The sequence below is a fragment of the Branchiostoma floridae genome, chromosome 9 (assembly GCF_000003815.2).
Source record: "Branchiostoma floridae strain S238N-H82 chromosome 9, Bfl_VNyyK, whole genome shotgun sequence".
NCBI lineage: Eukaryota > Metazoa > Chordata > Leptocardii > Amphioxiformes > Branchiostomatidae > Branchiostoma > Branchiostoma floridae.
In genome coordinates this window covers 17,993,274-18,007,745 of record NC_049987.1, presented here as the reverse complement: position 1 = coordinate 18,007,745, position 14,472 = coordinate 17,993,274, and the positions used below count along the sequence as shown (strand labels likewise).

Here is a 14,472-nt window from a genome sequence, read left to right as displayed (position 1 = left end):
AGTAAAACTGAACCCTCAACTCTCCGGGAATCAGCATCGTCTTCATTAGCATCACTGGATGGATCTTCAGTTGGGGTAGGAATCGTCGTCGTCGATGGCATTGTTGTTTGTGGGTTTACATCTGTGGCGAGATATTGTATTGTTGGTGTGATGAAGTAAACCGAGGTGTCTAATACTCAAAACTCGTAACCATAGCTTGTTCAGAGCACGAGATAGATACCGGAAATTGCACTGCAGTACCAAGGAAAGCCGCTAGGGGGCCCAAACCTAATCATTTTCAGCTTTCATCACACCCCACCAACACACCAAGTATGAAACCAATTCATCCGTTCTTGAGTAATCTTGTACACAGACAGACAGGCAGACAAACAGACAGGCAGACAAACGCTAGTGAAAACATAACCTCCAGGACATTTCATTGAGGTAATAAGATACAACTGCAGCTCCTTATTAATGTTAACGTCTTTTAATTTCAGCTTCTGTATGTGTATTTCCCCACTAGTTTCCATAAATAGGACCACGTGTCTGCCCTATTGTAGAAAAACGAAGAGAGGAAACGGGGCAGGCTTTAATTTTGGTACCCTATTCTAGCAACTTTGACTTCACTTCCTGTCAGACCTGTCGTGGGACGTGCTTAGAATTTACATAGTGTAGCAGTGAATAAACACAAACAGAATAAAACAGCACCATTCGATTCGCGGAGGTAAGTACAAACATCTCAGATTTCGTAAAAGTTACAATCCATGCATCTTCATTACTTGATATTGCTAAGTTATAAGATGTTGTGTTGTAATTTTTTGGGAGGGGTGTGTCAATATTAGTGCATGCAGATTAAAAACATCAATGTACAACAACATGAATAATAATCAGATAGCTTGTCTTGGGTGTTACCTTTATCGTCCGGCTCCCCTGACCCAACCTCATCCTCATCATCACTCAGCGAACCGTCAGATATGGCCGGAATCATTGTTGGCGAAGGCTGTGGAGTATCATCTGCAGAAAACATAAACTGAATGAAACTTTATTCTTGTCTCATTAATCAGCTATCCCATTCTATATAGATCAACAATGCCAAGCAACTTCTAACTCAACGTAAAGATTATATGAAATCACGTGATTACGACGTATGCATTGTCCGCCATATTGGATGGTTAGCCAAGTACATTTGCTACAAAAGTTCATCTGTGTTTATATTATGGAAATATCATTAAGAGATAACGGGGGCTGAAACAGACTTCCGAAAAACGGCGCCTACGTCACACATTATGAAATGGATGTGTACTAAGCAACTCAGTTCTCAGTTATCCTCGGAAGGAGAACCAGGACTATTTTTAAATTCGGTGGCTAGCCGGCTTCTGTTGGAGAACTGTCGAGTAACTGGAACCCACATAGCATCTGTGAAACCACAGGTTATGGGTAAGCGATAGAAAACTCACATGTTGTGCAGTAAGCAAGATGACAAACTGGAGGTTTTGGTAACTTGTAGACGAAGTAACCACCAGGGCATGCCATGACGTCAATGTCCCAAGACCAGTTGCATTCATCCTCGCCCCAGAACGCACACGCAGCTCGGGTGACAACACCCTCCTCTACGGTTGGAAGCTTTCCTTTCATCCAAACGGGCGCGTGTGTACCGCAGCGATTAGTCGTTAGGGGGCGCTCCGTGGGTATCATCATGCTGCCTCTACTTCCCGAGAAGCGATGCCATTCACCATGCTTTAGGTCACCACTCCTGTCGCACTTATTATCACGACCATTGCTTACATCTCTCCATGCATCATCAAATTTATAGTGTTTGGTACAAGGTCCATCATCAACTGAAACAGAACAAAGAAAACCTATGTCAAAGAGGACGTTTACTTCGCTCACTCGGTGGTTTATTCAGTATTTTAATACCGCTTACTGATTGTGCGATGTGCCCACTTAAACAGTCAGGGCGAGTTATAAACAATCAACAGGCATTAACAGAGGCCTAAGTACATGTGCCATTTTATATTAATTTGCTCGGGACCATGTGTATGTACCGTTCGCAATATACGATGTTAAGCTAGACTTTCTCCTTACCTGAATCACCGGAACCTACATCGTCTTCATCATCACTAGGAAATGGTACAGTTGTTGGCAGTGCATTTTCATCTGTGTACAACAACATAAGGTAACTCAAAGGTTTGTATGGGACCAAAATCACATGGCTATTAATTTGTAGAAACGTATTTGTATACACACAATTTATAGTAGTATACCTACATGCAAATTTCTAATAACAAGTGTCCGGTGTCCAGTGTCAACATTTTGTGTCAGTCAGAATGGATATTGAATATCTTTTTTGAGATCAGTAATATTCCACTTATTGATCCATACTTTTTCAAACATTTCTCACCTGCATATACTTCAACCTCACACAGAGTCAGGATTCTGTTCTCTCCGGGGAGGCGTATCCCGACGTATCTTCCCTGTATCCCTCCGCACGATACCTCCATCACGTCTTCATCCCCGGGGAAAACATGTCGCCTTCCACACTTCGGATTCGCCGTCACGTCTTTCGAATTCCCGATACGAATCTCGAACGGATTAATTCGTGAGGTTACGGAGTGTTTCGGTGATCTTCGGTTCACGATGACGACTTTTCCGATTGGATGCGAGGATTCGAGTTCCACGTACCACCAGGGATCTGTTGTGCCGATGTCCCAGACGTTGTCACGAAGGGTGACCTCGGTGTGAGTACAGGACCCACTGTACCAGTTAGTGCTGCGGTCACCGTCAACCGCGTTCTGCGAGTACCCCGCGTCCCAGAGAGACGACTGCTTCGTTCTTTTGCCAAGAGCTAGATTCTTTCTGGTGACTAGAAATAGAAGAAAAAAAGAAGAATAAAATATACGAAGATAATCGCATCAGGTTGGTAGAGAGCTTTTGTATATAAATGTAGTAAAACGTGGGGTGAAGGAGGGGGTGTACAAAGATAGTCATGATGGGATTGTGTTCTTGCTGCAAAAGCGCCACCTACTTTGGCTCCAGATGCATATAGCAGACGATAAGCAGTACCCAAGTCAGAAGCTCTGATGAGAAAAATGCATGTTAGGCGTCGAAACGTAAGCAGGTTAGAGTTAAAGGCTGGCTATAAGAAAATGAAAATATCCTAAAATGAAATATTTCAAAAGCACTTAAAGGTGTGATAACGTAGGGTGTCAAACGTTAAGTTTGAATACGTAGATCCATAAAGACAAAGCTTTACTAGCTTTGTAAAAGTTACAGTCTTTGTCAATTTCCTCATTGTGTTCTACGCTCTCTAACAACGTTGGACTCAAATAGCAGAAGAGTTAGGCCAGCCCAAAGGGTTTATTAGAGCCAGTATTATATGAATAATAAGTAGAATGTACAACCGTTGGTATACAAATCAATTACCGTTGTAAATCCATTGCGATTTACTTTCTAAGATGCTCTCGAGTGTCGATGAGCAAAAATTTTGGACTTGCATTTTAACTGTTGGGAATATCAATTATTGTGTATAACGTCTCATCAGGTATTGTAAATAAATCTTACTTTTGTCATCCGGCTCCCCAGACCCAACATCATCCTCATCATCACTCAGTACTTCATCAGGTATGGAAGGTATAGGAGGAGGAACTGTCGTCTCTGGGGCTTCATCTGCAAAAGTGAGGACAGACGAATAGCTTAATGCCATCTGTTACCATAAGTAGTTTTGAGTTGGCACCTTAAGCTCTAATCGCTTATAATAAGGAAATGTTTATAGTTGTTACAAACACACTAGTGGCTACCATTCTATAATACACATGGACAAGACAGTATGACATTTTCGGTGTAAAGATTGTACAGTTAAACATTTAAATTATCCGAAACACAGTAACAATGTAAACTTGCTATCGGTTTGTTTGGAGAAATTTTTTGGCCACGTTTGACATATCTTTGAAAACGATAAGTCATTTAAGGCAGTATCTACTGTAGAAAGACTGTGCTACTGGCGAAAGACATTGGATGTTGTCTGAAACATCTGGCCATTTTAAAAATCATATCCAGTTGCTTGAGTAACTGCTTTTTGGTATATCTTAGTATCTGGATGTCTGAACTTTCTCGATATTTCAAGTATCTTGATCACTCACTTCAGTTTAACAATAGTTATGAAATACTAACCACAAGTGATGCCTTTGATGCAGACGCCAAGTGTTGTTGTTCGAACGTTCCACGATTTCAGTCGTGTCTCCTGTTGCACACCATCTTTACAGCTGTTCTCAATGACATTATTCGTTGCGAAAGCCGGTCCGTGAGAGTTACCCGTGGTACCGTGCCAGCACCCGAAGTTTCCCCCGGCTGCGAGCAGTTCTTCCGCATCTTCGTAGCCGGGAATACCCTGGAGCAGGTCCCGACACGGGGTTTTGTGATGTGCGGTGTCACGTTCGTCGATGTAGCACATAGTCCAGCCATCTGGAACTCTGTAGTCGCTGGACTGGTCAACTACTTCCGTCGCCTGTCGCAAAATCTTACCACAGCAGTTTCCTACCAAACAGAAAATATGTAACTGGTTTATTGGTTCAATCCACGAACACTAAAATACATTGCATGCACAGAAGACGCTGAATTGTATACTTTAGAATTGTACATATGCAAACATACGATACAATTACAAGGGAATGCTTACAAAACTACAACGACAGCGTCACATGAAATTTATGTTTACTTACTTGAATCTCTAGCGGTAGTTGTAGCCGGTGCTGTAGTGGTTGTAGTCTGGGGTGCAGCGGTTGTAGCTTGGGGTGTAGCGGTTGTAGCGTTCCAGTCTACAACAGAATAATATGCAATAAAACAATGATGACAGTTGTACAAGTAATCCTTGTGCTCTTGTAATCATACATTCTAAAATGAAGCCTGAAAATGGCACTATACAGCAGTACTACTGATGTAAAATTATACGTACTGCTGTACTACTGACCATTGTATGTACTACTGTACTACTGATGCATCACTATAAGTACTGCTGTACTACTGATGTACCATTGTATGTACTACTGTATGTACTACTGTACTACTGATGCATCATTATAAGTACGCTTACTGCTGTACTACTGATGCATCATTTTAAGTACTGCTGTACTGCCGATGTACTATTACAGGTACCACTGTGCTATTGCTGTTCTACTGACTTCAATGATATCATTATCATGTACTACTGTATCACTGATGTATCATTATTGGTACTACGTACTGTACCACCGATGTATCATCATACTACGTACTGTGCCACTGATGTATCTTTACATGTACCACTGTATCAATGATGTATTATAAGTACAACTGTACTAAAGTATCGTTATATGTACTACTGTACCACTGATGTATCACGATAGGTACTACAGTACTACTGAAAATAACATAAACTAGAGTTCGGCGACCTCATACCTCCATGAAAATTTAGAGCTTTCATAAATTTCATGCAATTGACTAACACATTAACATAATTTATGCATGGTGTTGTTCATCATTGACTAACGTACACATGTCACAATTATAAAATTCCCATTATGAATCATAAAGTGGTTTTGCAATTTTTTACATAAATTATGCAAATAAAGTCCTCATTAACATATTACCGTATCTGCTTATATTTCACCTATCATAATTAGCATGTGTTAGATGTATTGAGGTCCAGTTATTGAAAACAATGGAACTATACAGTTTCCTCATTAATTATGCAAATTAAGTCCTCATTTGCATAACATGCATATCATTATGAACATCTTTGCCCAAGCTACCTGCATGCTTAAAATGATGGCAATCCGTCGTTCCTTTCCGCAGTTATCCTCTTTGAAGTGTCTTGACAAAAATGCCCCTGCAGTTCCACAATTAAATGTTAGGGGACTGAAACTTGCCCCAATTTGTCATGGCACTAAAAGCTATCTACCACCTAAATGTCAAGACCATAGCATGTCTGAAACAAGAGATACATTGAAAAAACTGCTATTATAGAATATTCTCATTAATTATGCAAATGTACTCCTATTTTGCATAATTAGTACTTTATCGTGTACAATACTGTCTAAGGTACCTACATACCAAAAATCATGAAAATCCTTTGTTCCCTTCTTGAGTTATCCTCTTCAGAAGTTTTTGACAAAAATGCCCCTGCTATCCCAAAACTAGACGCTAGGAGGCCCAAACTTATGTCATTTCTTCCTGAGCACAAGAGCTATCTAACACTCAAAAATCGTGACCATAGCATGTTCAGAACACCGAAATAGCAAAGCCGGAAGTTGCGCTGCTGTACCAAGGGGAGCCGCTAGGGGGCCCAAAATCTAATCATTTCCAGCTTTTATCACACACTACCAACACACCAAGTATGAAACCAATCCACCCAGCCATTCATGAGTTATCTTGTTTACACACACACACACAAACACACAGACAGACAGACAGACACACAAACGCAGGGTAAAATATAACCTCCATGACATTTCATGGAGGTAAAAATAGCAGTGTTTTCTATAAAATGAAGATGACATAAATACCTGCACAGAAGGCGTACCGGTCCTCCCATTTAGAACCAATCGTACACCACAGTTTTGACTCTACACCACAGGCGGCGCCTTTACTCCACGTGTTCATGTACTGGTAAACGCCCTGCAGCTTTGCACAGCCGTATGGTCTAGTACCACACATCTCTTGAGCTACTTCATTCATCGGGTTGTAGCAGTCTTCCAACCCCGTAAGGACGCACTCCGACGAGGAATGCATGCAATCGCTGTCTCCTGAACAAGGTGTCACGTACCCGGCTGCCTCGCAGGCTGCCTTCACGTTGGCTGATGTCATCTTTCCGATCACAGGTACTTTGTAGTAGTCCCATCCCTTGTGATGAGTTAGGTATGACGTCCTGCGCTCTATAAAGAGGACAAAACATCATTAGCCCATGGCTACTTCCCCTCAGCCAATGAGGAGCCCCCATTCTCTGTTGATATATCCACATAGTATGGTGCTACGAAATAAAGTGTGCTGCTATTTCATGCAAATGAGGAAAAAACTGTGGTGATATCAAGAAAACTGTGGTGATATCAGCCTGAAAAGTGTGGGTGCTATACGCATGTGACCCGTTCTGACCAATCCTTGCTTACCTTTGAGACCTTCTTCTGGGACCAGAATAGTGTCATGTGATAACTGACCAATCCTATGCTTGACTTCTAATTGCCCAGAGGAATATGAGCAGACTTTATGTCTCTCCAGGTACCTTGCCCAGGAAGGTCTTGACAAGATTAATGACCTTGTGTTGTTACAGCCTGACAGTCTGTCACAGCTTTTCAAGCAATAACAAGAAAGATTGTGGACTTTTAGGACAAAATAAAGTAACATTTTGTAAAGCTGATGAACTAGAAAAGCTTCGGGGAAGTATGCCATGGGCTAAGTTAGTTACCCCATGGCCTTGGGCTCGTTTTCTGTGTATATCACAAGGCCCGACACCTCGGGGATTTCTAGTCTCCCCTCGGTGGGCGGGCCTGGCGATATACACAGAAAACTCGCCCCGCCCATGGGGTAACTATTACATAACAACTGAATTATCCAGAACAAGGTTTGAACTTCATCATTACTTCTAGATGAAAGCTAGTACTGTACGTATACTGAGATCATGTTGGACCCCGCTATAAACACTTCAAGGGCTCATTGAAGTTCTCTCTGGCTGTATTAAGCATCTCACATCGAGAACTTTGCCATTTTAACATTATGCTGCTGGTGGCTTGCTGTTCTCAAAAGAGTGAAAACCTTCAACAAAAACAGACTTGATGAGCTGGATCGCAAACGACAAGCCGGGAAAGAAAAGCCAGGAAGGAGACCCGATCCCAGGGCCACCGTAAGCCTAGTGTGCGGACGCACTTGCCTCAGGTTTGGGCTATGATCCCTTTCACTTTCTCATTATTGACATCAGTATCGGCCTGGATGGACCTCCAAGGCCAACACAAGATGAACGCTACAAATACACTTATGTCGTATCAGGGTGACCAGCTAAAAAGGTTAACATCTGAACAGGGAGATTGCCATAAACGTGTATGCAATAGGAGGATATTGTGTAAAATGAATATCTGGTCTTATATCTCACCTGGGGTGTGAGGTGATCCAGCGCCCACATCTTTTGCGTTATCAGGGCTTTCAGTTGCAGGTACGTCTGACGAGGGACGAAAACATTTAACCTTATGTCAAACCATTGCCCTCTCCAGATAACAAGGGTCTTTAATAGCTTAATCAACAACCAAGACATAAACTCTCAGCCAACGTGTCAGTGACCGTCTGTCACCTTTCTCAGGGTAATTCTGGCTGGTTCAACGTGCACTGCAGCTATAGGCGTCGCTGCTACAGATGCGGTCCCAAACGTCGGCTGTAACAGTTAGTTTGTCTTGGTTATGAATTGTGAAGCTTCTGATTTGTTATGCAGTGACTTTCCAAACTAATAAAACCGTGAACGGATATTATAATTTTCATGGATCCTCACATAAGTGAACAATCTTTAGAAAAGGAACTAAAACTTTCTTTCTCTCACCTTCAAAGTGCGGCTCCCCAGACCCAGTTTCATCATCCTCATCATTCAATAATTCAACAGACATGGAAGGTGTAGGGGAAGGCACTGTCGTCTGTGGGGCTCCATCTGTGATTATAGAAAAAGCGTATAAAAAGTTTGCTGTTGCAATATTTCACTTTAAAGCTTAAAAAAAACAAGCCACAAGTCATTGAATGCAAAGACCTTATGGTCATTAATGTTGCGTTAGTGGTTAATTTTGAGTTTTGGAAAACAAAATTAAGTACACCAGAGTAAAGCTAAAAGTTAGAAACGTAGGTTCTTTGACTAACAGTGCATGCAATATATTACAATTTACAAATTATACACAGCCATAACGCAAAGAACTAGCTAATACATGAGACCCTTATCATATGTACACAAACAAAATCATACAAATTAATATAAAGTTTAGCAATCTTACCTGTTGTACAGTAAGCCAGAATACACTGTGTTGCTTTTCTCAGCTTGTAGACGAAGAAATCTCCGGGACACGACAAAACTTTGATTTCCCAAGACCACTTGCAATCGTTGCCATCCCAAAACGCACACACTGTCCGGGTGACGACACCTTCCTCTATGGTTGGATGCGGTCCTCTCATCCAAACAGGAGCGTGTGTACCGCAGCGATGAGTCGATAGGGGGCGCTCCGTCGCCATGATGACACCCCCCTCCCCCACAAAGCGGTACCAAGACCCATGCTGCAACCCGCTTCTTTTGTCGCATAGAAGAGTGTTTGTAGCTGTGTTTGGATCTACTTGATAGTGTACGCTTCTCTGTGGCTCATCCAAAGTAATGTAGTGGTGACAGGCGGGATGAACTGCAGAACAAGAAAAAAAAAGAAATGAAACCGAGAGATCCATTAAGACATCAACCGTTTCTACGGTGCAACAACTGACGGTATAAAGTTTAAATTTGCGCGCTGCTAATAAAATCACTTTCTATCATAGATAGGTGGCAAAGATTCAAAATTCAAATTGTCTTTTGTTTGGCCTGTTTTAGGTATTCACTCGTAATGATCTTCAAGTGTTTACAAAGAAAGTTTTCACATCTAGGAAAAACCGTTGACAAGTTTTCTTTTAAATTTAAATGAATGGGCGACTGATATTCCACAAATACGAATGTGATATCTATCGATGTACAGAAAGTTTGAAATAGAACGAAATGGAATAGCTCCATTTCGTTCTATCTCGTTCTATTTTGCTATTTCTGTACACCCACATCTATTTACCGGCTTATTATCGACACAGATGGCGATAAGAGTTTAAGTAGCAATTCCATAGGTGGATAAGTCACGTACCATCTTCTTTGCGATTGTCCAACGCACCAGAGCCATCTTCATCCTCATTTGATGCAGGCCTGGTGACGTCATCAACCGTCATATTTTGAATGCCTGTGGAGCACGTAATTTCATTTGCATGTGGATAACATTTTATACACAATCACTAAAGAAAGCAGGTGTAAAAAAACGGCAATTCCATTCTAAATTGAATTGCAATGCCTTGTCAGAAATCTCAATGGATACATACACAAATAACACCATTACATTATATATTTTTTTGAAATTATAGACAATGCAATACATGGCAAACCTAGCACCTAAGCTGATACTGGCTGCCTGGCACATACACTTCTCAAAGAATGCACAAAATCAACTTAAACATTTTAAGTATACAGAACAACAAGATCAAGCCTAAAGACAAACCTTTAGAACATATAGAACATCTGATATATAGATTTGGGACTTGGGAGGGAGGTCTACTGGTCTAAGTACAGGTAAGCGTTTAAACGTTAAAACTGATCATTTCTCCTACATAGAGACATACAATGATACCAGCAAACCGCCTCTTGTCTTTAATCTGCCATCTCAAACATCCCCGTCAGTTCCTGTGGGTGTCGCCACATACCGGTTGTCAGCGAATCAGAGAATAGGCCTTTCACTTTTCAAAAGGGATCTCGCATATATAAGCTCATTAATATTTATAAGCAGGGCGGTCAGGAACTGATGGTGATGGTAGAGATAGCAGAGTACAGACAAGAAGCGGTTTTGTTGGCGCCGTTGGATGTCTCTGCGTAGAAGAATGATTATTTCCTTACCTAGACCACAATACGTCAGACTACAGGCTTTCACTGGTTTCAACTTGTAGATGAGAAAACCCTCGGGACATCGCTTTACGCGTATGTTCCACCTCCATCTGCATATTTTCTTATCAAACCGTGCGCAAACCTGGCGCTCGACCACCCCGTCTTCGTACGTCGGGTTGATACCATTCATCCAGACGGGGGCGTCCGAGCCGCAGCGGTGGGAAGAAGGTGGTGGTTTCGTCGGCATGGTTGTGCCTGCCTCCCCCATGAATCTGTACCATCGGGTGGTCTGGAACCCGTCTTTGTTGTCACAGTGGTGTCTTCCGTACAGATCAAGGGATCTAGCTTGGGCACTTCTCCAGGGTTCGTTTAGTACGTGATACTTGGAGCAGTATCGGTCTAGAAAAAAAAAACATGATGATAAGTTTGATGTAAATTGATGATAAGTTTGATACAACTGCAGTGTACACACTGTCGAATTTTAGACATACTGTACTAAGTAGTCTGTGTACAAACTTTAGTCTCTTTCTCTCTCTTTCCTTATCTCTCTCCTCTCTCCTCCTTTACACCCTTCATCTCTACCTCTCCGTTTTCTTGTTCTTTCTTTAAAATTTCTTTTTTCTTTCTTTCCTTTCTTATCCCTCCTTCTAGCCTTCTTTCTTTCTTTCTTCCTTACCTCTCCTTTCCCAGTCCCTCTCCCCTTTCTCTAGCGTACTAAATAGTACGTGTAGATTTTATTTCAGAACATCACGAGTAAGGAAAAACACACAAGCGCTACGTTTCTATCCAAATAGACCCCACAATCTTACCAAACAGTTGGGAGTTATCGTCGGGTAAAGACTAAAAGAGTCTGAGAAGTGACAAGCCGACAGGCTGAGACTCGTCACTATGAGACCTGACCTTGCCAAGTTCAATGGTTCATCTCAGCTTCAAAGGAACTAAAGAAAACAACATCCTTTCTTTCCACGAAAAATGCATGTACAGTGCCAAACTACTGGCTTGGGTGGGTTCGCGTGAGGCAACGGTAGAGTTAGCCTGATTTAATCGCGCTTCTCCGGCCCGTCGTACATTGCCGCGCCTATTACTGCCCGGCCGGGAAATGTGACGTTAGGCTTACTCCTACCAGGCGTAAAATGAGTACCTGTCTTCGGTTGGGGAGGTAAGGTCGGAGCCCGCAGTATTTATCCGCGACCCCCGTAGGGGTTAAAAAAGTAGTGCGGTCGAAATCTTGGAGCGTCTGTAAACACTGTAACATGAAAGACAGCGGGGCATGAACTTTGCTATATGGTAGTATAATACGTCGGCTTTCAGATCGTATGTATATATAAGATCATGATGTTTGCCCATTCCCCGTACTAGTGCGCGTGACATTTACAGCTGACTGCCTGGGTGAGCCGGCTGCAGTTCCGCATGGCCCCGCATGACCCCATGTAAAGAGTCGATGTTAGTCACCTAGAAATCCCCGTAGGCCGAAAACTGTGTTCTGCTACCGTAACAGACGGTGGCATGCAGCGTTGGTGCTTTACAACATTTTGCCCAGGAAACAGGGGGTAGCACCCTAAAAGCCTATAGGACTAAATTTAATTTGTCTCTGTTCATTGCGTGTGGTATTCCCCAAGCAGAGATTGAGAGGCGGAGATAACATAACAGTTAACATAGTAGTCGAGATTTTACCGGCTCGCTCTAGCAGCTGGTAAAAATCCCGACCGCTGCTATATCCCAGCGAAACAATCTCTGCTTGGAGAATATGCTTGTGGCACTGTCTATCAAAATAAGTAAGTTGAGTGCTGTGTTACATTGTCAAAATAACAATAAAAACATAATAACATTGTCCCCACATGCGTTAAAGCAAATGAAAATTTTTGAAAAATACAAAGACAAAGAAAAACATCCTCCTTACCACGAAAATCTCCAACCTTTCCAAGACATGTTAATGTTACATCGAAAGCTTTCAACGCTACATGGCAAAGATCCAAGCCGATGACATACAGATGTAAACTGTGAAAGTCTTGCCGAGTAAACAGACTCTGAAGTCTTTCCGATTGTGTTAACGTTGCGGTAGGTTACACTGAACTTTGGTCGTCCTTTTTGTGGGTTACCGGTTTGACCTTTGACTTACTTCAAGGTCGTTGGTAATCAAAGGTGACAGACCCGGTAATAAGCCGTTAAACCGAAGTTTCGTTGCACAGTGTGGGATGGGTTTTAGGTACATTACTCCAAACCGTGTATCAGGTGTCTACGTGGTATATTCTAAAATCTACGCACACACACCACACACTCATACACACACACGCACACCACACACACACACACACACACACACAAACAAACACACCACACCACACACACACAAACATAGACACAAACACACACAAACGCACACACACAAACAAACACACACACAAACACACACGCACCGAGATATCATAACACACAAGCGTGACGTACACACAAAGGCTGAAATTTGAAACTCAAGTTTGCTGATCTTTATGATGACTATCCGAAACATTGGGTTAGCAAATGTTTCGCATGAAACTGTAACTCTCGAAGTTGCACAGGTGTTATTTTGACACCGCAGATACAAACACCTGCCCGATTGCACACTGCAGAATAGCTGATGACTAATATTAACCCCCAAAGTTTCATAAGAAACGCCCTCTCGAAACTATCCAAATGTTTCATAATCTGACCCCAACTCATTTGAAACTAGCACACCTTTTAGCTTTTTTAAAAAGCCCTAACACATATCCTCCTCCCCCCCCCCTTCCACCGCCTACTACACTTATATTTGCTAAGGAGAACAAGCAAGGTTTCAAATAACACAGTAGCCTTTTCCTTTTGTCTACTTTATCCATACAGGCTACCACAGTGGTTAGCCACAAACCGCTGACAATGCATTTCATACTTCCTAAAAAGCCAACAAGCAGTACTTGGGACAAGTGCCAAACATAAGCTCTACTCAAGACTACCTGTGGGTAAAAGCTAGTTGTAGATTTCTTCAAGGTCTTATCCCATGTTACGTTAAGAAGTAAGAAAATATTATTCTCCAAGCAGAGGTCGAGTCGCGGAGATATACTAGTAGTCGAAAATATAAAGTGTCACCAATGTGTCGTTTCTAAGAGGACCTCCTATGGTGTTTTAAACTTACAGAACGAGTCACTATATATTAAGTGACACGATTTCACCTTAATCATTGTACTCAAAACATAACAGGCCATATTACAAGGAAAAAAGAATGAAGGAAAAAATATTCCTACCCGAAGAAAACTTGGAAGACGCCAGGCCACTCAGTGCAAGCGTGAAGACTGCGCAAACAATAACACAATTCAACCACTGTTTCGCCATGTTTTCTTCGCCCGTATACGTTGACAGCCAATCCCCCTAACTTCTCTCTGTGCCCGCTGTTGAGGCCAAGTGATTAGGGAAGACTGTGGCAAGACTGCGGCTGCGGTCTGACTTTTGTAGTCAGAGCTGCCAAAAGTTTCAGGGCCGATTTCGGAGAAATCTGCCGATCTTACCCCGGGCTTGTCACGGCACGGTACAACACGCCCACTAGGTCATGACCTCACACCGGATGTGCTCCACCGGAAGTCTCCTTTACCTTAGCTTAAACATTTCAAGACGTCTTGGATCAATTCTTGCAAGGAGCACACCTGCCACGAATGTACTTAAGTTCAATTTGAGTTATGATGCGTGAAAGACAGGGCCAGATTTAGTAGAAACTGGAGTGTGTTTTGTTTTCAACCACCTTGCTATGGGAGCTAGAGTTTAACGTAGTTGAGTCGGAGATTGTTTTGGTTGGCAAAGAGAAGAGAGTCTGTCAACATGATACGAAGCGT

General features: G+C 42.3%; 1 protein-coding gene across 1 annotated transcript; it reads right to left on the bottom strand.

The window, feature by feature from the left end:
* Positions 1 to 5: 5 nt before the first annotated feature.
* LOC118422245 lies at positions 6 to 14,359 on the bottom strand (the record flags this gene model as incomplete). The annotated part of the gene is made up of 15 exons (XM_035829763.1): positions 13,891 to 14,359; positions 10,646 to 11,032; positions 9,849 to 9,941; positions 8,973 to 9,368; positions 8,534 to 8,638; positions 8,096 to 8,161; positions 6,519 to 6,887; positions 4,698 to 4,793; positions 4,150 to 4,512; positions 3,541 to 3,645; positions 2,381 to 2,842; positions 2,065 to 2,136; positions 1,437 to 1,817; positions 892 to 993; positions 6 to 121 (listed from the first exon to the last, which is right to left on the bottom strand). Coding segments are annotated over exons 1-15 (3,201 nt in total), but the record flags the coding sequence as incomplete, so codon positions are not given.
* Between the last annotated feature and the right edge of the window lie 113 nt (positions 14,360 to 14,472).